The sequence below is a fragment of the Filicampus tigris genome, chromosome 13 (genome assembly GCF_054856515.1).
Source record: "Filicampus tigris isolate MCC_2025a chromosome 13, RoL_Ftig_1.0, whole genome shotgun sequence".
Lineage (NCBI taxonomy): Eukaryota > Metazoa > Chordata > Actinopteri > Syngnathiformes > Syngnathidae > Filicampus > Filicampus tigris.
This window is the reverse complement of record NC_141229.1, coordinates 14604290-14625844: the sequence shown is the minus strand read 5'-3', so window position 1 is coordinate 14625844 and position 21555 is coordinate 14604290. Positions and strand designations below refer to the sequence as shown.

Sequence of the window (21555 nt, the reverse complement as noted above, 5' to 3'; positions counted from 1 at the left end):
TATACATACATATATAGACTGGTACAGAGACCTTTGTGCTCAAAGCTCAAAAGTATATATATATATATATATATATATATATATATATATATATATATATATCCCGATCCCCACGGCCCCTAGAAGCATATATATATATATATATATATATATATATATATATATATATATATATACTTTTGAGCTCAAAGGTTCCGACCATATATATATATATATATATATATATATATATATATATATATATATATATATATATATATATATATATGTTTATAGCGTGTGCACAAAATGTAAACAGTACACTGCAGCCAATTGATTAGAATAGAATACTAAATGACACTTGCCTTAGTTTAAGGACACTGGTCAGTGAAGTTTCCAACAAAGGGGCATGCCGTTTTCTTGCCCTTATCATCACCTTCCTAAAATAAAGGCCAAAGTCATTTTATCATTTGTTTTTTGTAATACTCAAAAAACAGAACCAAATGCTGATTTTATCATATTTATTTGTAATTTCATTTCAGGGGTAGAATTGAATGATCTGTTTAACTAAGTATGTAACCAATTATAGCAGAGGTGGCCAGCAGCCAGAGATTTTTGAGGCACTTTTATTTTTTGTCAAAATATGACTTAGTCTTAGGCCTTAGTGGTAGTTTGTCGAAGTTGGTAGTGGGAAAGGCTAACGGGAGCCCGTTTAAAATGATAGGCAGACCGGCCGGACAAAATGGCGAATAGACGGACGGTGGAAGGGTACCCCGGCTGTAGGTGATAAACGGACCATAATTTTTTAGGAAAATGCCCAGCTCTGATTATATATACTGTATATTCACATCAAACTACATGGACTCAAACAGCTTGAGAGTAGTCATCTTACCCTACGCACATGATTTTTGGTTGTATATACTGAACTTGTTTAATGTTTAAGATTGTTGGCCATGGCTTGTTTTGGACCCTATCAGGACAAATCCACATAAGTCTAATCTTATAGGATAATCTTATAAGACATAAGATAGTCGGGCGCTTGACATCCTTGGTTGGGAAGCGGCAAAATCGGAACAAAACAGCCCCATTGTCTTTATGTGTGTAAAGTATTCGACTCAGACAGCATATGTCAGTCTGGTAAACTAGCATTGCTGTGTTACCATTGGAGTATTTTTTAGACTCCAAGTACGAGTATTAACTGTACAGAATCGGCAGTGATACCGATACTGGTATTAGTGAATTCCTTCACCTAATTTCTATTCAGTATATGACTGAATATTGTAACAGAAACACACACCAAAACTGCACACATTTCACGTTAACATTTACAGTGTATATTTTTGGTTAAAAAAAGAGCAATACGGATATTATAATAATTAGAATATAATCGTCAATAATTGTGTCACAGAAAAAGAATGTGACATGCAGGCAGCAGCAAAGCATGGAATTTGCTACATATTTATTTTATTTTACATGAATTTTTTTCATTACATCTCACTTGTATCACTAACAGAGCAAAACTATCATCTAAAGGGAACAGATGAGATCATCTTTTTGTACACAGACATTCAATCCATGGAGTTAACATAATTTAACACAAAATATGGGGGGGAATCCAGAGATTGCCTATACTCTATATTCCTTTCTTTCAATGCACAACTTTGGCAGTAATCCCTAATAACAGAGTGGCAAGTCAAACAGCGTTTGCTGAATAGTGGTGTCATCCAAGTCCTCTGCTCCTCCTTCCCAACGCTAATGACTGAGTTCAGTAGGTTCCCTTTAACCTCTGCGCTCAATGTGCAACACTGTCGTTCCGACCAAAAACAGAAAGCAATGTGAAACCCACCTCATATTGATGATACACTCACATACCGCACGCGCATGTAGTACAGCAGAAACAACATCAGAAATGTTTTCTTTGGAATCGCCTAGCGAATGGAGTTCAGGAGGTTGGCGATTCTCAATTACCGCACAACCTGTCGCAAATGAGTTAGACAGGAAAGACTTGCTCTTCAGCAAATGACTTCTGCCTAAAAACAAAACCAAGAAAGCAACCATTGTTCTGTCACATGACACTTATAGTCTATGATGATGCTCATGGGGTAAAATGTTTTATTTCTAACAGATTGACAGTTAGGCCCTGTGCTCTCCCTAAGGCACAGCACACATTCTCAACCACGCTCAATGCCTCGCCAATTTGCTCTCTTAGTAACTGCACATTTGTTTGGGGTGCGAACACAAACACCAATGTTGTAATATTCACACCTGTGCATGGCGGAGAGACAAATGGTGGGCATCGCAGGGAGAAAGGCACAGTTTGGGGGCACGGGGACTGCCTATCTATGATGGGTAAGAATGGATGCACTCTAAACTAGATACATTTAGGGTGTGGTTTCCCACCTGTATGGGTTCATTGCTACATAAAATGCAGATTTAAGAATGTCCTAGACACTTTGCGTGCCACCATCACATAATCTGACATAAACAACTAGGCGCTTCCACTCCCTGCTGTACTTCATCATCCCGACCAAGCTTTGTGGCTCAATTAGCAGCCCATTCTTAGAAGGCTATTAATTGAGTCACAAAGCCGACCTCCGATCTCCACATTGTCCTTAATTGGTCGTTTTAATTTGAGCCTTTGTTCAAGGGTAGTACAAAGTACCTGCACTTTCACTTCTCCTCGGGGAGGTGAGGCCATTGAGATTTTTTTTTTTTGCATACCATCTGTGTTTGAAGGACCACTGCCATGCCTCAATTCTTTTTCGCTGTACGAAAACAGACACAAGGACTCTAAACACTTTGTGAGGAAATTCTGATATCAGTAGAGAGTATTTAAACGGCTTAGTACTCGTGAACACAGTAACTGACTACTGCACTGCTGTTAGAGATAAAGACAAATTGTAGGCGCTACAGGACTCCAGTGAACTAATGCCACTTCCAACGTTCTGCCAACAAAGCTTGAATCATTCAGATAACTCCGCTTTGCATGTCTTCAGAGAGCACATGGGCCTCATTGACACAATGGGCCAGCATAGCTACAATCTTCAACACGCAACAGCGTGGTTACCGAGAGTCATCCCATGGTGGCCAATCTTTACCCGACCGCTGTGCTACCTCTAAACAAACTTTTGGCCCACAAAGGAGGGAGGTGGGATCTCCGGGCAGGCTCCAGCCCGGCGGGCGGCATTGAGGAATGGGGCCCTGAGGACCGCTGCGCTGGCATCGGTGTGAGAGCCAACACTCTGCAGCACACGGCTGGAAGGACGGTGGTAGAGGGCCAACTGCCTGGAGCTGTACCCGCACATCCCGATCCCCACGGCCCCTAGAAGCATAGCCATGCCAGGCATGGTCTTCTCAGGTGGCTGCACCACACACACATTGTGGTAGGCCTGGGTCTGAGGGAAGAAAGGCGACAACTTAGTTGATGGATATTGGATGGATCGTGACAAGCTGTCTGCAAGCTTTAACGCTAATGCGTCATGAAAAATTCAACATTATGTCCTCATATGATATATGTAACGATAAATAGTTTGAGGTTCAGTCAGCGCAGGTTGTATTGCAGCTGAAACTATTTTCCATTGGAAGAGCCTCGCCTCGGTCTCCTGCCCATTTCAGGTCTCCAGCTATGCCCATGAGAATACGACCCACCGTCTCTCTTTTACTATATTATACTCTATTTTGCAACATGGGCAATTTCCTTTGGAGACCTTTTCCAATAACAAAGCAGAGCAAAGAATAGAAACCTCATTTTCCAAAACAGTTGTGTCACAGGCAGTTAAAAAGCCATTCCTGAAGCGCACTCACCCAATTCTCATTGCCATTTACAACTCAATGGGCTGTCATAGGCTTACATTTCTTCATTGTTTGTGTCACTGAAAAGGTAATTATGGGACATGAGCTAAAACAAAATGCGTCCTATAATTATGGAAATGGTAGCACGGAATGACTCTGTGTGTATATAGCGCGATGTGTGTATCATTTCATTGTATTTGGAGTTAAAGCAGTTGAGTCACCAGGCAGATAAACGGCTACCTGATGGCAGCATAAAGCTTAGTGAAATAAAGTTGACGTATATTTAGCCTCTGGCTAAGCCGTGTATGTGCCTATAAAAACCACTGCCTTGAAAGCAGTGATTACATCAGTCTTATAGAACTACTACTCCAAGGACCAATATAGAGTGAACAAGCACGGGATATAGTTTTAATGTGTGGGTGTATTTTGGTTCGGGGGGGGGGGGGGTGGGGGGGGGTTCTTCTTTAAAAAATACGGTAACACAACAGCATATTGCAATACAAAAATACACCATTTACAGTAGGCTTTGCCTTTCACTTTGTATAAAAGCCACATAAGAACTTTAGCAATTACTTTTTTTTTTTTTTACCTGACTGAATAAACATCTACCACCAACACAAAGGAACAATTAAATCTCACCTGCAGTAACCTGATGTAGCCCGGAGTCAGTCTTGGGAGTCTGAAAAACATTCTGCCAGTGCTGTTGATGATTGAACAAAGACCTGGGTCTCTGCAGTCCCCCTTCCTGGACTCCCAGGAGGGGAAACCTGCTGACAGAAGGTCTACCCCGGTGTGTGCGATCACTTCAGCCTGTGCTCAGATATCTGCTTCAAAGCTGACTTGTCTACCCTGATAATGTCTCCTTTTATAACAGGCTTTGGCAGTTGGTGTTTCTAATGGGATTACAAGACTTGGCATACAGGGACAAAGAAGTAAACAGAATCAAGATTGATTCTACTGCAGGCATAAAGAAGGTGCCATTATTTTTTAAATGGCAGATGGGCGTATGTTTAAAATGTCTGACAAAATTCTTTTGAAAGAACTTTTTAGGCAAGGCTTATATAGACACAGTGATCTATCAATTAATTAGGTAGACCTAAGACAGGATGGGAACGTACCGTATATTCTTATTCAATTCATTAGGAATTCATGTGGGAACCGATGTAACAATAACCCAACATGATACATACTCAATGGAATAGAATTTTCAGGGGATTCGGGTGAATCACATATACAGAGATTTCAGTCAGGGGACATTTGTCATTGGCTGGCTTCAGCTGACGTAACACGGCGAGCATGAAATGAGGTTTGTGATTGGCTGGCCTTAGCGTTGCGTTGGAAGGAAAGATTCAAATTGAGCCGTATATGCAGTTTCAAGCAGGGAAAACCTACATCGTTGATTTTGAGATATAATATTGATTTAGCTACTATAAAAAGAAATTGTTCAGCCACACAACAAATATGACACAATTTTTCTTTATATTTTTAACGTTCGAGTACAGCGCACAACAATTTACAACTTTTATATTGTGATTTATTTTGGAATGCATTTCTGACTAACAGTATATTCTGTCTATTACCATAATTACCATATTTTTCAGACTTTAAGGTGCATTTAAGATCCCTTAATTTTCTAAAAAATCAACACCCTGATGTCAAATGTAGTCCCACTAGCCTAATGTCGCTGTTGCCGTTTAGACCCAATGCAAGTTGAGCTTTTTGGGGGGCATATCACCAACGTTACAATATGGGACGGGACCGGCACGAGGTAAATCACACAGTCAGCTTCCAGAAGCTGCCGCGACCGAGCAAAAAAGGTTGCATAACGGTGAGTGCATTGACTTGTTTTCAATACACATACGATACAATTACTTTGTAGAGTAAACTATTTAACATACAACGCTTCACAAAAATAATGCGCCTTATAACCCGGAGCGCCTTATGTATGAAAATATTTTAAAATAGCCCCGTTCTTTGATACTGCCCCTAATAATATGTTGTTCCCAATGGTTCAAAAATACGGTAACAGCTATGAACGTTAATTTTTTGGGGTGAGCAAACCCACAAATTCAACAGCTGATCATACAATTAGAGTATACCTCCCACTCTATACATGAACATATCATTCAGAACACTGGCCACAACTTGTTCAATTCTGAAAAAGACAACAGCTCTTACTCAACATGACACAATTACACTTCCCAGCCATGATAATGCTCTGTCCTTTTCATGAACTCCTTCCCTGGCAACAAGCTTTGGGTAAATGCACCAGAATAGAATACAAGCGGCATCAGGCTACCCAGGGGGCGTTGGTGCTCAAAGTCCAACATGCATCCAACATGCTGTGTTCCTATATTAGTACAAAGTTAGATAACGGCAACAGGTGTTTGCGAGAGGAGAGTTGCTACATTTATTATTTGTTCTGAATCATTCACCCCTTTGAGTGACACCAAATCAGTAAAGACTGACATTTGAAATGTGATGTATACTTCAGTCAGACCCAAGTTTGAAAATCACACAATTCAAATTGCAACAGTGTTTTGCAGACAGTTAGTATATTTGATAAGCGATTTGGTTAGTTGGCTGGTTTTAAATGTCATGACAGCAAGCAAATACTGACTTCCTGCAGTGCTGACATTTGCCTTGCTGGTAATTGGGGGTAAGATAAGACAGACAAGTGTTAGAAATTCCCATCCATTTGAACAGCATACAATAAACAACAATGAGGTAAATAACAGATCAATACAACTAGAGTTCCTTAATTGGGATGAACAAAATGCTTTCTTTTATTCTTGTAAAAGGGCGGGGGGCAATCCACAAACTAAACAAAGAAAAAATATTTACTAATATTTATAGCATCATACAGTGACTCAGGCAGAAAGTTAATTAGGAATTATGATTATTTCAATATCATCACACTATTGGACTATGGAAAGTCATTTCTGACTTTGGCAAAACATTTAGTTAGGCAATTATGTGATTAGCATGACAATATGGAAGTAACAGACTTAATCCTTACATGGTGTTGCTGTATGACTAAGCTTCTCACAAAGTTCATCCTCATTGCCTCCATTCATGGGAAGAATGTCAGTCATCCAGTATTGGAACAATTTGGCTACGGCGGTGCTTTCCTCTGAAACATAAAGACAACAACGTGTGGTTTTTGAACATAATAAATCTTGAAGTAGATATTAAGTACTTGCATGGCAACATTAATGCTGAAAAGCTGTCAGTAAGAATTCTATTTAGGTGTGCATAACATGAACATTGGGAGTGGGCCAGTCAAGTACTTTATCAGAGGAACTCCACGGCGCGGAAAAATATGGGGGGAGCTGCTTGGGACTTGCCTTCAGAGAGCTTGTGTGCAGACACATGGATTATTGGATTGAACTAAACTGGAGTGGACTGGGGTGGAAAATGGTAGGTTCAGAATATCAAATCTCATGAATGTGATGTGAAGGCCAATGCAATTCCTAAAAAAATACTTTAAAGAAAAAGATGAGTCACGAACCTTCACAAGCAAAAAACAAACAAAAAAAAGAATTTCTTTTTCTGATTTTGATTCATACACTGCTTCTTTGATCAAATCTGCTGGGGGAGTTGCATCATGAAACACTGATGTAAGAATGACTCATGCGCCGTGAAGACCATGGGCATGTTTGAGCGGCTTTCATGCAGTTGTGGAGCAGGTGCACAGAGAGGAAAGGGAAAAAACTGTTTGGCAACAGAGTGGATTTGGAAAGGCCCCATCTTACAGATGTGCATCCGTAGGTTGAATCTCCTTGTTAGTGTCTTCTGAAACACACAAACAAGTGGACCCCTGACAAGTCCCTGCTAAACATATTCTGAAACTAAATTTAAACAATCACACACACGGATAAAAACGTGCCTGCAGGCATCGGGTGCTTTTAGCTGTTGATAAAGAGTTAAGGCCAGGTTAAGAGGTTTAAATGTGTCAGATGCGTGATTAAGTTCATGTGCATGTTTTTGCAAATTGAGGGCATGTGTGTGCAGGTGAAGACTGAGGAGGGCAGGTCAGGGCAGGTTTCTTCAGGTGAACCACACAGAGACGTGAGTGTGTATAGCATGAGCGGCAAGCGCGGGCTGACAAAGGCAAGTACAAACTTGCATGGACCTGTTGTTGATGTTCCTGAGCATCCAAGAAAGGTTGAAGCCATTTTGGATCACGCATGACCAACACTATTAACACGGACTTCCTTAACCTTAATCAGTGATGGATTGGATTAGACTCATTACTTTCCTCAAATCTTATGTCTTCACATTCCCATGAAATTTTGGACAAGTCTCTGCTTCCAACTTTGTGGGAACAGTTTGGAGAAGGCCCTTTCCTGTTCCAGGGTGACAGTGCTCCATAGCACCAAGCAAGGACTGTAGAAGCGAAGGTTTTGGTGAAGAGAGAACTTGAAAACCCTGACCTCAACCCCACCAAATTTATTTGTGATAAATTAGGACTTCATATCTCACAAATGTACTTCTGAATAAATGGACACAGTTGTACAAGACACACCCCAGCATCTTAAAATGTCTTGTCTAAATACTGAGACATCTTATAAATATTCATTATTTTAGAGTTTATAGACATATCAGGTTCAAGCAATTTTCCAATACATCTTTTTTTTTTTTTTTTTACCTTTTCCAGCACATTTTATGATTATTTAAAGCAGTGGTTCTCAAACAATTTATATTACATACACCATAAAAACATTATTTTTTTAAATTGCTCTTCAAGTATCACCATAATGACTGACATTAAAATACAGATGCGTAGTAGACCCAAGTGTTCATATACAACATGACTTAAACACCACTGGATGTATTGAAACACTTCTTAAGAGTTACCTAAACATTCTTAAATCTACTGGAATGCTCCCCAAAAGTTACTTCAATGGTCTTAAATGTATTGAAATACTCCTTAAAAGTAATCAAAATACTCTCAGATGTATTCAAATCTTCCTAAAAATCACCTAAATACTCTTAAATCTATTGCCCCAAAAGTTGCATGAATACTCTTAAATCTGTGAAATTCTCTCTAAAATGTATCTAAATTCTCTTAGATGTCTTAAAAGATACCTAAAAACTCATGAACATGAATACAGGAACATAAAGACTTCTTAAATAATGATTCAAAAATGTATTGGACATACAATAAAATGCAAATTGTCTTAAATGGTTAACTGTAAACGTATTCATAATGACGGTTATATAAGACTGGCTTCGTGATGGTGCAATTTCCATCCGATTAGTCGACTAATCGCGACTGCTATCACTGACTATTCGACTAGCAAACTAGACGTTTGTAGCAGCCCTAGTGACAACGATATCAAATTATGGCACCTGCATTTGGTTATGATCATTTAATAGAATAGTTTTGAATTGAAGTCAAGGAAAAATTGCGGCTAGCTTTTGTGGGCCACATCAAGTGCTGGATCTGGCCCATTGGCCTTGAGTTTGACACCGACAGCATCTCAACAACTACTAACCTGCGGGCATCAGGGTATTGTTGCGGAGGTCCCGCAGCGCCTTTTCCAGTCTCTGTGTGTCCTTGTGTTGAACACATATCTTGAGAATGTGAAGATGCTTCAAGAGAGACGCAGGTCTGCTTCCACTGGCGATGCTGCTCAAAAGATCCTCCAACACACCAGGCAGACGAGGAAGCTTCTCTGCATGCAGTAAACCTAAAGGACCACACAACGCCGCGTTATTTTGTCTCAAATGCACACTTGAATATAGCATCGTGAGACCGTGTGGACATTTAGAATTAATCGGTGTGTAGCACATTCAATAAACGTAAACATTTTGATCAATAAAGTTCAGCACTCACAATCTGATTTATAGATTTCCATTGTGGTCCTGAGGAAATCTGCCACCTCAGCAACTCTCATCCCATCTTCCCCCTCCTGCTCCCCTTCCTCGTTTTCTCTTTGGTATGTGAACTCCAGGGCACAAGCCCGAGGCATCAAACCCATTGAGAGCATCTTCTCTTTGTGCCGTTTCTTCTTCAATTTTCTTTTCTTGTTCCGGCTAATGCGCACTTCTTCCTCATCCAACAGCGTCCCATTGTCAACAAAACTCGACACTATAGTTGGAGCTGTCCCATCATTATCTCCATGACGGTTTAGTCTCCTTTTTCTTCTTTTCCTCCTTCTTTTCTGTTCATTTGCTTCTATATCTTGATCCAGCTCTTCACTACATTCCTGGATGTCATGTTCTGTGGGGCATGGGTAAGAAATTGTTTAATTTTTTTCAAAGGAAAAAGCATTATAGTCATTTAACCTCTAAGCACAAAATGTACATATTTAGACACAACCGTAAATTAAATCATCTTCAAACATCAGATTATAATACAGTATGGTACTACCGTACAACACTATAGGAAAACCTATTTACGAACATTACAAAAGATTTTTCAGGATTGTTTGAGGGTTTTTTTCCAGAATACTGTATAGTGATTTTCAATTAATAATGTCCCATTGTGACAAAAAAAATGATGAAAACAAAGTAGAACGATTTAGGAGGGTCAAGGGTCACAGATGAAAGAAAGTGAGGTAACATCACAATCAATCATTTAGTTGATATCACTACATAAGAAACAATTTCAGACAAGTATTCACGCTGACAATTCTGACTACTGTATTAAAACACCTTAGCAAAAACAAGTAACCTAAATCACAACTCAAAGATTACAGAAATCCTTACTTTATATAGCTAATCAATATCACTACACTACTCTCAGAGTACACCTGTTGACCCCATCATTCATTCACTCGTTTAAATCGAAGCGGACACCGGAATAAAAATGATGATGAATTTTGATTGGCACCACCATTTAATCCCATTACACAGGTGTACCTAATGTAGCGGCCAGTAAAACCAAAGACAAATATTCAAAAATCTACCTACAGATGTTGTCTTGCCAGCTAATTTTATCTTGCTCATTGAGGTAAAACAAATAACGTCAGGTGGGGTTCAACAGTACGCTTAGATGATAAGCACAGCGAGCTGTGAAATGAGCCAACACTGTAATTAAAATGTGATTTGTGCAAAGAGAGACAAACACAGCACACTACTTCAAAAATATATTGGTCAATTACATAAGCATTTATCCATTAAAAAAACATCACATCTGATGAAATAGGGCTTCATTGATATACTAATTTCTTCTACCAAATATCTAACTATCAGGCTGAAAACACCATATGTGCTGCATTTAAGGAACAACAAAACTTTCATGGTCTGTTTCTCAGTTTTACAGAGTGAAATAAATGAGTGGAACTCAAGAACCAAGACCACCTGAAAGTAGATGTCTTTCATAAATCCAGATTATATTTATGATGCATATCACAACTTCACAATTATATAAGATTATCGGTGCCTTACCAGATGGTGCCTCCCCACTATGTATGCTTTCAAGCTGTGGTAGTGTAACACATTTCACTGACTCTGCATCATAGTCTTCAGGAGGAGGGAGAACCGTGTACATTCGCCTGCTTTGAATGGCTGCACTTGCAGTGGGTGTCGTTGTTGCATTACCTATTAAAAAAAAAAAAAGACAGAAAAAGTCAATTTCACCATAAACCGTATTACAGCATATTATTTTTCAAACAAGAATTAATGCAAACAACACAAAAAGTCAGGAAATACAATTAATCTTACTGTCAGGAATATCCTGATGAGGGTTTTTTCTTGCAACATGTTTTTTATTTAAGAAAACATCCGCTAGTTTGCATGGTGGGGAGGGTTCCTTCTCCAATTCAGGGGCTGCAGGGTAAAGCTTCTGGAGGACCTTGGACTGGAATACTATGTGGAATGAACACAAACTATATTATGAATTGTTAATCTCATAAATAGGGCAGTTGACCAACACTTTTAACAAAAGAGGAAGATTAAATTGCACTGGGATTACAGTGCCATGAAAACATAATTTCCCTTTTATCAAATTATTTCATGTTTGTATAGTTTCCCCTAGTTTCATGTGTAAGACCACCAAACAAATGTAAATATCAGACAAACATATCCCATGTAAACACAAATGCAGTTTTTATATCGTGATCGATTTGAATTATTAAGGGGGAAAGGAATGTGAGTGGAGCATGAAAGAAAACTAGGGCGGTGCAAACAATTTCCAGATGCCTTGTAACAGCTTCTTTTGGGCTTGTCAGATGACGCCAGACACAATAATAACACATTTTTAGGTTGTTGTTTTTTAATAGCATCCTTCAGACTGTTGCACTTGCTGACATCGTTTTTTTCTTCGAAAAGAAGTCAAACTACCGATGTCGCACTTTGGTGAAGTGAAAAGATCAGTGCTGTGATATTCTCACAGCCGATCAAAACCGATGATTTTATTAAATGCATTTTTAAGTGGGTCGCGACTTTGCGACAATGGCGGAATGCGGGTTCTAGCAGCACAAGAAACAGTGCAGTCAAACTGACTTATTATTTTGTCAGGTATCCAGTTGTTTACCCAGCAGGGCAGATCGTATAATAATTCAAGTCGATTGTGCGTGTATCTTTCCGTAAAATTGCGAGTGTTTCTTCTAGTGATTGCAAAAATTGGAGTCAAAATTGGAACTCTTCTGTCGATACTTTTACAGTTAGTTTCGGCGTTATGCCTCAGACAGAGGAACACGTGCATTTGTTTACAGCCAGAAGTACCAAACATGGCAAGCTAGCAACGTTAGCTTGCCACTTCATAGAAAACGAAACGCTATCGTAGCATGTAATATAGTAAAAATCGTGACGGAACATGTGTTACCTTCTTTTCTGCGTGCCATGTCAGCTGGAGTGACTGAAGACGAAGACACTAAATTTGTAGTTGTCGCGGAGTAGTTTCGAGAACACTACTAGCTAACTTAGCTAACTCTCGAGCAACCTTTTACACATTAGCATTACCTTTCAATGATACTCTAGTTTTGACACACTCGCAAATGAAATAACACAGTGCGTTGTATTCAAGCAACCAAAACACTAGACTTTGTGCCTAAAACCGGGTTTTCGACACGTCGATCTTCCCCAACTAGTCGCCCACTTGGCTAGCATCACGACTACAGCGAAGGACTGAAGTGACAGCAAGCCGGCCGGCCCGGCGCCTGAACTCCGTTCAACATTTTAGCTTTTGATTGCTGGCGTCCATATAAAAAAAAGCTCTGCTGACTTTTTAGCAAGGATCCGTGCATCAATGGTATCTGCCACATACGTTCTATGATTCGGAGTGAAAAGCAAGTGCATACTTGAATGCTGCTAGATGTCAACAACTGCACTTTTATGAGACAACCCAATAGAATATGTGATCCCAATAATCAACTTTCACGAAGCACTTCTCTTCCCTACCAAAATATATTGCACAGTTGACCCTACCAAAATATATAGTACAGTTGAATACTATTAGATCAATGTAAATACTGTAACCGATAACTTTTGAATGACAGTACTGTATTATGCACCACAGCCCCACCGGCGTTTGACTGCTGTAATAACATTCGTCGAGCCAGCTGCAGGGTGGGAGTGAGACGAGGGAATGAGGAAGGGGAGAATGAGGAGAAAACTCGAGTGCACCTCGTGGCTCGGCATCATCACCGGCTGAGTTGGGTTTGACGTGCCTTCCAAACTTGGCTTGGGATTTCAACATGTGAACGGACTGTGCAGAAGGAGGATCCATCTAGAATGCCAGCTTTTAAGAAGGTAATAACATCCCCTCCCTCCTTAATACTGTAGTAATCTTTGTGTTCACATTGTACCACAAAAATGTTATGTGCATGTGGTATTTTTGCGCACCAAATCAGATGCACAAAAATAGAATTGAAAATATGTATGTTTGGAGATTTAATTACTTAGATAAGGAGACACTTGCATTGCTCTCTTACCCTTAATTCTACATGATTTAACTAGAGCATCTCTAATGTCTCAACCATTTCGATCCCCTAGTACAAAATGCAGGTGTTTTGTTGGGCATGAATTACCATCCCTCAGCTTTCTGCAAATACATCAAATTCATGAGGAGGAGGAGGTGTGGATGAGGAGCTACTGAGGCTGAAAGAAGCCTACTGAGTACAAGGTTAACTTCTTTCACAGAACCCTGTATTTTCTTCCATGTACACCGTAGTTGCTGTGGGTGGATGTTCTTCAATGATTGTCGAGTCCTTGCCAGGAGTGAACAAGTGTATCACAAAAACGGCTTTGCATGAATTGAAGATTCTGTACCTTTACAAACGTGAAATAAACAGGTTGCATAATAGCTTGCAGTTTGTTTTTACATGGAATTCCCACTTGCATACTGATAAAGCAAGTACAGTGTTGGCTCACTCGCAGTGCCCATTTTGTTTGCTGTTTGACGATGACGATGTTCAGTCTCTTCATCTTTGTACGTTTGTATGTTGCAAGGATCTATGTGTAAACTCCAATATATTTTCTGAGACATGGGAAGAGAACGTTGTATAGCGTAGAATGCCAGCATCAACACAGCAATAAAACATCATACACAGCACAGGCTGTGACGATAGTGCTTGCTGCCATGTTCCTGACATCATAATCACTGAGGTGCTAAAACTTTTAACCTACTTTCCAATATTCTTAACTTTTCACTCCACATTGTAATGAGAAGTATTTTAGTCTCTGATTACTATATTCACTCATCCCCATGACTGCCAGTGCCGTCTACACCTGCATGGTGAGCAGAAATATTCCACCTAACGACTCCTCAAGTTCAACGGAATTCAGCAACTGTTTGACTCTCTTGTACATTTCCGCTTTGAATATGAGTCCGCTTGCTTCACATTTTTGGAATAAGTCTTGCGACTGAACCAGCAAAATCCAAAGAAAAAGCAAAACATCTTTGCTGAACTGTGGTATCTCTAAAAACTCAAATGTTTTGTGTGACTACACAAGTATATTTTAACAGTAATTCTGAGTCACATTCTGAATTGTACAATTTTAACAGGCAGTCAGTTGTAGAGGTTCCAACGTGTTTTTTTAAAAGCCTGATGGTATTATTGCTGTTTAGGCTAAGGTGCATTTGGATGAGGAATGGATGTGAAAATCAGTAAAGGGATTGTTTGGAATTTGTTGTGCGTGGAATTTAATGTTGTCTTGAAACAATCGCAAAAAAAATTATTCACACAAATCTCCATGACGACATTACCTCGGGTCAGCGTTATTCTTCTTAATATGACTCCGGCATAAAGTAGGGAGGTTGCTCTAGCTAGCATGATGATGTTCTTCCCAACTAGGAACTGTCAGATGCTCAGGGCCTTGTGAGCAGACACATTGTCATGGTGAAACAGACTTGAGTTGTCCTAGCACAATGCTGGCCTCTTCTCACTCACTCAACAAAGCAATTGCCACAAGATCTTTTTGTCGATGAGCGGGTCGATCATCTGGCCCACACCGAGGGGGAAAAGTCTTAGTTTGGTTTAGATTGAATATCATTTGTGAATCCAGTCCTCAAACATTTCTGAAACACCTTCCAGGATGAGTGTGACGTCTACCTTTCCCTATCTATGAAGGTAATCTATTTTTTATATTAAAGTTAAATCATTCCAACAAGGCTTTTACATTACATAAAAGGAGCAGGGCTTAATTAAAAACTAACACTGATGTTCAATGAACAGAAGACAAAAATAGGGTACTGGTACACTTTTACTGCCCTAAGTAAGCACTCAGGAAGTCAGTGTTTCAGCAGTGCACACATGCACACACATCTCATCACCCATGCTTTCTCAAAGTTGTCAATAAAAGGCTTGCGTGGACTTTGCCTGGTTGACAGTGACAAGATAAGGCTCTCACAATCTGTTTCAAGATGCAAAGCAAAGCTGGAAGTTCACATGTATGTGAGTAGTGATGCCATTTTGATCTACAGTGGAGAGGAGCTAGCCCCTGAAACATTTAGCAAGCTCTTTTCTCTGCCTCTTTACCCTGCACAAATGTGTTTCTGCTGTTACACCACATACCCTATTATATTATACTCCTTTGTCATTGCAATAGGTTATTTTTTCTTAAGATCCAATCATTTTATCAAAGGCTACCGTCTGGCTCCTGAAAAAAATCTATTAATGAAGCGGACACATGGTTGTGTCACTATTAAACGACTACACAGTTTTTCAGGGGGGTGAATTTTAGTGCTGTCATACTTTTTATATACAGCCCCATTATATAAGTAGAAGTGTTCAGCCCAATCAAGTGTCCCTTAAATTATTTTGTTGGCACCTGTTTATATATTTTGTCCACCTTGACATGTACTGTATTTGCTTCTGAGATAAAACAACCTCTTATTGGCCACTAACTGCTTTGGTGCCTCAGATTTCAAGTAGTTGGTAGGGCCATAAAGTGGGCATACCATGGCCATTTTCAGCAGTAGAATTGCCTTAGCTTTGAATAGTAGTAGCTATGGAGGAGGCAAAGTAACTTGACCAAATCAAATGTGCTTCCTCATATATCAAAGCAAGTAGCTTTGAATGACTTAGAAAAGTATCATGTATCAAACAATGGTCCTTTATTTAGCTCCTGAATTCACCCTCTGTCTGAACACATTGTCAATATGTCCAGTTTCTTTTACATTCCTCCCTCAAAAGACTATTTCCACGTTATAAAACGAATTAATCATTTGTATATCTCTCACAATTACCTGATCTTACCCTAAGTGTACACCTAAGACAGACTAGGGCATTAAAACCAAATGAGGGGCTATTTGAGAATACTGTAGTTATTTTCACCCAAATAGTCTTTATATTAGCCTGTAATCTGTTTCTGCATCCACTCCATCGCTTCAGGGATTTGACGAGCTCTGTAGTTTATCTGCTTCTGTATTCTGAAGAAAGCAGACGCCAAGGATCAGCATACCTCAGTGTGAAAATTCAAGAGATCTTACTGATTCTAGTTAATGATACAGTACTTTGTCTTGCCTTTGTGGATATTAAATGTATGTTTGTAACTGATTCGACTTAAGTGTATTGTAGCTACAAAGCATTATAGCTTTACTGCAATTAAGGAAACTACCATTTCAGTGACCAGGCTGAGACTTTTATATCAACTCCAAAACAACTTGACTCATGCCGGATGAAAAATACTAATCCAAGTATTTATTCTTTGATAGTAAATCTATGCTATTTCTAATGCCAACTTTCTTGTCTGTGAACTAAAGAGTAAACCAAAACAAGCAATACATTTCATTTTCACCTTTTGTTCTCCTGCTAAACAGTATTGTCTCATTCTAGTTTTTGTTTCATTACGTGTCAAATAAGATATATTCAAGAAGGCGGTCGTAATAAATAGAAATATGAAAATACGAGAGAGGCATCCAGTTTAAGGAAACGCGCATGATGGAACATTGATAACTTTTTGAAGATTGTGAGTCCATTTGAAAGGACTGTAACTTTCAATGTCTTTGAGGATCTTTTTTTTTTCTAAATATTTTGCAAAATTGATCATACCTAAGTGAACTAGTTGGTTATAATAAATGACTAAAATAAGGTAGTTGTGATTGAAGAAGTTTAGACATGAGCATGCGTGCACTTAAAAATGTGCCTTTTCATAAAATGTGATTCAAAAGATCCATCTTTTCAAATTGATGATTACTGTGAGGAAACTAATTGCATTTCAAAACCCCTAAATATAAATGTCCCAGTTACGTGTCGCTGGGATTGTCCATATGTGTTTTGTAATTGCGTCTGTCATCAATCCTCCCCACTTGAACAGACAAAACACTGACGCCTGAAGCACTGATGTATGTAAAATTAGATGGATTGTCTGTAATCCGTTTAACAAAGCAAGCGGCAGCTCTGTGTGTCTGAGACACAGATGAGGCACTGACAGTTTGTTCTCCTCACTCCTCCAGTATAGTACATAGCTGCCAACCAGCATCAATTAGAATAACTTTAGTCACCACAAACCAACTCCTGCATCCCCGGGGCCTGCAATGCTTTTTCACAGTAACCACCACTTGTTTCACACTTGACTACTGAAGTGAAATTTGTGGCTGAGTTGACCTATGAAATGTCATAGAGGCAATCTTTACGCTGTCGTGATTATAAGATAGAAAGATGTTTTCTTGCTGTATCACAATGTTGAATGGGTGATCTGCATGTGCTTCCATATGGGAATTGGAGGTTTAGTTTGAAAAGATGTTTTCAGCTGTGTTAATTAATTATAAAACTTAAAGTGGAAGTCAACCCAAAACATGTTTTTTTCAAGAATATATTCTATGCAAGCCCACTAGTTGAAACAAGACATTCTGACAAATATTGCGTTTGAGGAATAAGAGTTAATCCACTCGTTTTTAGACATCTCTGGGGGTGGCCATTTTGTCACTTCTCTGGGCTGAAAATGACATCACAACTACTCAGGGCTCAGGTAACGACCAATTACCTGTTTTCTGAAGCTGAGCCGTGTTTGGCTGTTATCTGAGCCCTGAGTAGTTGTGATGTAATTTTCAGTCGACAGAAATGACAAAATGGCTGCCCCGAGAGGTGACTAAAAAGGGCTGGATTTTGCTGCTTAACTCATATTCCACAAACGCAATATTAATCAGAATACCGTGTTTCAACCAGTGGTCCTGCTGGGAACATATTCTTGGAAAAAATATGTTTGGGTTTGCTTTCCCTTTATCGAGAGATTAACTGATCCCATTGATACATTAGGGTTAATATTTGTGGTGCTTCTATCGATCGGCCACTGATCACGATCGGCCGATTTCCGTGGAAGTACGTGATCGGCATATGTGGATATTGCCTTTTATTGCCAAACACAAAAAATTATCACCCACATCCAGTACTTTGCAGCCTGCAGGCATCTAGACACCAGCCTGTGTTCAGGGTCTTCCTTCTTTCCTAAAAACTTGCACATATTACAGACCAAACCAGTAACTGAATCGTATTCAGTGATGCCGGTAACATGTAACTAAGTAACTAGGGTAAAAGATGACAAACCTCATTAAATAAGCCTTTAAATATGAAGGGGACTACAATAACATAAATCGGGAGTCCTTTTACCACAGTCTTGGAGCTGTGTGTAACATACTTAAAATTCATGTTCCTATCTTGTTAGGTTTCATGTTATGTGTAACACCAAAGCTGGGCATTTTACTAAAAAATTGTGGTTTATCGCCTTCCGCCTACAGCCAGGGTACCCTTCCGCCGTCCATTTATCTGCCATTTTGTTCGGCCGGACCAAATACTAATCGCCTGTTGGCCGGTCTGACTATCATTTTAAACGCCTCTGTTAGCGTTTCCAACTACCAACTTCGCCAAACTAGCGCATAAATAGTCAACTACAATACGTTTTTGACTATTTTTGTCAGGGGTAGCCATGACTGAGTAGCCTAAAGCCCATATCTTTATTGAGCAACAATTAAGTGCTTGCAGGGTAGCAAATGTTTGGTTTTGTCAGGGCTCATAAAACATTGCAAGCATTTTCGCAAATAGTTTTACTTCTCACATATAGTAGCAAAGCAGTTGTTAGCAATTTTCTAAACTGTCGTAAGTTCTTTTTGATTCGCCAGTGCTAGAAGCCACATGAACATAGTTCCAGGCCAGCCATGATGCCTCAAACATCAATGTAAGCCCTGAGAATACCCCCGGAAACGTTGGATGAAGTGGCTGGGGAGAGAATTCTGAACGTTCCTTTTAGGCTGCTGCCACCCCAACCCAATCCCCCGTAAGAGAAAGAAAGTAATTGAGTGATTCAGGACAAGCCATTTGGGTTCATCTACATTTCTTCAGTCTGGTCTACTCCTTCTCTTGAGAGATGCCTTTGTACGCTTTGCTTAATTAAAGAGGACACTTATCAGATCGTGTCTAGTTCCTTCTCAGCTAGCAGCAAAGTATATTAGATTTCTTAGAGCCAATGTAGAGCAATATTTGCACAAAAATCACAAGAGTAGGATGGGTATGTTGATATTTCTTAAGTAATCTTTACAACAATGGATCTGTCAGCCAGAAGCAAAGCCAACGAGGAAATTGATAGCACCAGCTGAGCCGTGTTATTTCTTCTCTGGGCTTCTTTCTATTAGAAAGTTTTTGGAACTCTAATGATATTCAGCAACATACATAGACTCAGACAATCTAGTTTACATTGAAGGTAATTTAAATCTGCAATTTTTTAAGAAGTCCTCAAGGGGGCAGGTTATTATCAGCCAATATTGTATTTTATATCAATTACAATTTTATATTACCCAAGAGAATAGATGTTAAACTTTCTTAGGCTGATTGATTAGAATGTGGAGCCTCTGGCAAGTGAGCAGTTCAATAATTGGCTATTTTATTTGATGTTTCAACTTCCTGGTTCTGCAAGGCTTGTTGAAGTGATACATATAGAAACTCAAACTACAAATATGTCCCCCCGATGATGATAATGATGTCAATGTGTAAACTGCTATGTGTCTATATTGCATTGTTGTAAATTTTATGATTGTAGCGACACCGGTCCAGCAAAAAAGGCCACAATTCAGACTGATTTCTAGATTTTCCTTTTTATTTCTCCTTCTCTACCGATGACATTAAGAAATCATGAGACACCATGAAAACTACAAGTAAAATGCAGGCCCGAATGTGTCCTTGAGGCCATTACTAACACAACGTACAATAAAAAAAAATAAAAAAATAAAAAAAATAAAAGCACAATTAGTGCCTCCTGAACACAGTGTATATATCACTTTGCTGATGTACCGCACGTTCCACAATTCCACAGTACCATCTCAACCGAATCGGATCATGTGATCATACACCTTCAAAATAAAATGTCTAGACATTCAGGTTTTCAATATCACAACTCAAATTATTTAGCACATCATGTTTTATACCAATATACAATCTGTTTAGATCTCTTATTTATTCTCTTGTATTTACATTCCTATATCTTGAACTTTTTAGCCAAGTGATATTAAATCTGTTTTGTATTCATAAAAATTTTAAACAAATGTACATAATGGTGAAATCGGTCACATTGACAATTACAATGATCTTTCACTCCTTGGCGTTGCTAATACTGACTACTTTTTTCACATTTCCTCACAGGTGTTGCCATCCATTCTTCAGAAGCATTGCTGTATCTTCACAAACAGAAATGCAGGTAATAACCCCCATAAATAGATGATCTCCAAACAGTGCTTCAGTTATGGTGATACGACAGTAAGAACCATTCTAGGAGTTGTAGTGGGTAGGGCTGGGCAATTAATCACAATTTAATGGTGATTTTGATTTTTACTTCTCATGAACTCAAAAACATTATAATAGAAGAAAAACGCTTAATGTGCCAACCAGCGCGGTATGTTTCCCGATGTTGTGAAAGTACCCTGAATGCATCATGCTGCTTGTGCGGCAAGCGTGTGACGTATATGTGATTCTGCCCGTCCTGAGTGTGCTTTAAGCTGTTGTAAGTGTAAGTGACACCCCAGTTAGAGTTGACTGTAAAACTAAACACAAACAAAAAATAATTACACTTATAATTGTATATTAAATACAATACATTCTTGGTTTCAAAAACATTACAAATGCTAATGCTCACGTCGATGTAAAATACCACTAACATGCTAACTGTAAATTAGCATCGACTCCCGGGAGTGATAATCCTTCAAATAATGAATATTCACACACAAATAGTGTAGGAAGACATACATCATCAGTACACTGGTGTCCGTGCTCTACTGCGTTTGAGTGCGCCGAAAATCGTCAACTCTTCCACGGCTGCACATAGTCCCAACAAAGTTGCGCTTCGGAACCACAACTTGGCACCGTTTAGTTTGACGGTGCTCAGTAGTACCGACCCAAATCGGTC

General features: G+C 39.2%; 3 protein-coding genes across 10 annotated transcripts in view; 1 reads left to right on the top strand and 2 right to left on the bottom strand.

The window, feature by feature from the left end:
- Window positions 1-1423: 1423 nt before the first annotated feature.
- Window positions 1424-4623, bottom strand: LOC147137709 (uncharacterized). Its single transcript, XM_086050171.1, has 2 exons — window positions 4411-4623; window positions 1424-3374 (listed from the first exon to the last, which is right to left on the bottom strand). The coding sequence occupies exons 1-2, from the start codon at window positions 4459-4461 to the stop codon at window positions 3096-3098; spliced, it is 330 nt and encodes a 109-aa protein (XP_085906297.1). The 5' UTR covers window positions 4462-4623; the 3' UTR covers window positions 1424-3095.
- Window positions 4624-6085: 1462 nt separating this feature from the next.
- Window positions 6086-14122, bottom strand: erich1 (glutamate rich 1). 3 transcript variants are annotated; one of them, XM_086049074.1, is made up of 7 exons: window positions 13348-13462; window positions 11446-11589; window positions 11170-11322; window positions 9614-10000; window positions 9273-9467; window positions 6791-6904; window positions 6086-6417 (listed from the first exon to the last, which is right to left on the bottom strand). In XM_086049074.1, the coding sequence occupies exons 1-7, from the start codon at window positions 13448-13450 to the stop codon at window positions 6368-6370; spliced, it is 1146 nt and encodes a 381-aa protein (XP_085905200.1). In that variant the 5' UTR covers window positions 13451-13462; the 3' UTR covers window positions 6086-6367. The 3 variants fall into 3 exon arrangements, with proteins under 3 accessions (XP_085905200.1, XP_085905199.1, XP_085905201.1); XM_086049073.1 differs by lacking the exon at window positions 13348-13462 and adding an exon at window positions 14095-14122 and having other exon boundaries at window positions 6089-6417; XM_086049075.1 differs by lacking the exon at window positions 13348-13462 and adding an exon at window positions 12548-12569 and having other exon boundaries at window positions 6089-6417.
- Window positions 13320-21555, top strand: part of dlgap2a (discs, large (Drosophila) homolog-associated protein 2a) — a 176538-nt gene continuing 168302 nt past the window's right edge. For 3 of the 6 annotated variants that reach the window (XM_086049072.1, XM_086049069.1, XM_086049065.1), the window contains exons 1-2: window positions 14339-14458; window positions 20796-20850. In XM_086049072.1, the coding sequence (XP_085905198.1) occupies window positions 14429-14458; window positions 20796-20850 (85 nt within the window). In that variant the 5' untranslated portion in view covers window positions 14339-14428. Of the gene's footprint in view, window positions 13474-14338; window positions 14459-15561; window positions 15618-20795; window positions 20851-21555 lie in introns of those variants that run through there. The other 3 variants (XM_086049068.1, XM_086049066.1, XM_086049067.1) reach the window with 2 other exon arrangements.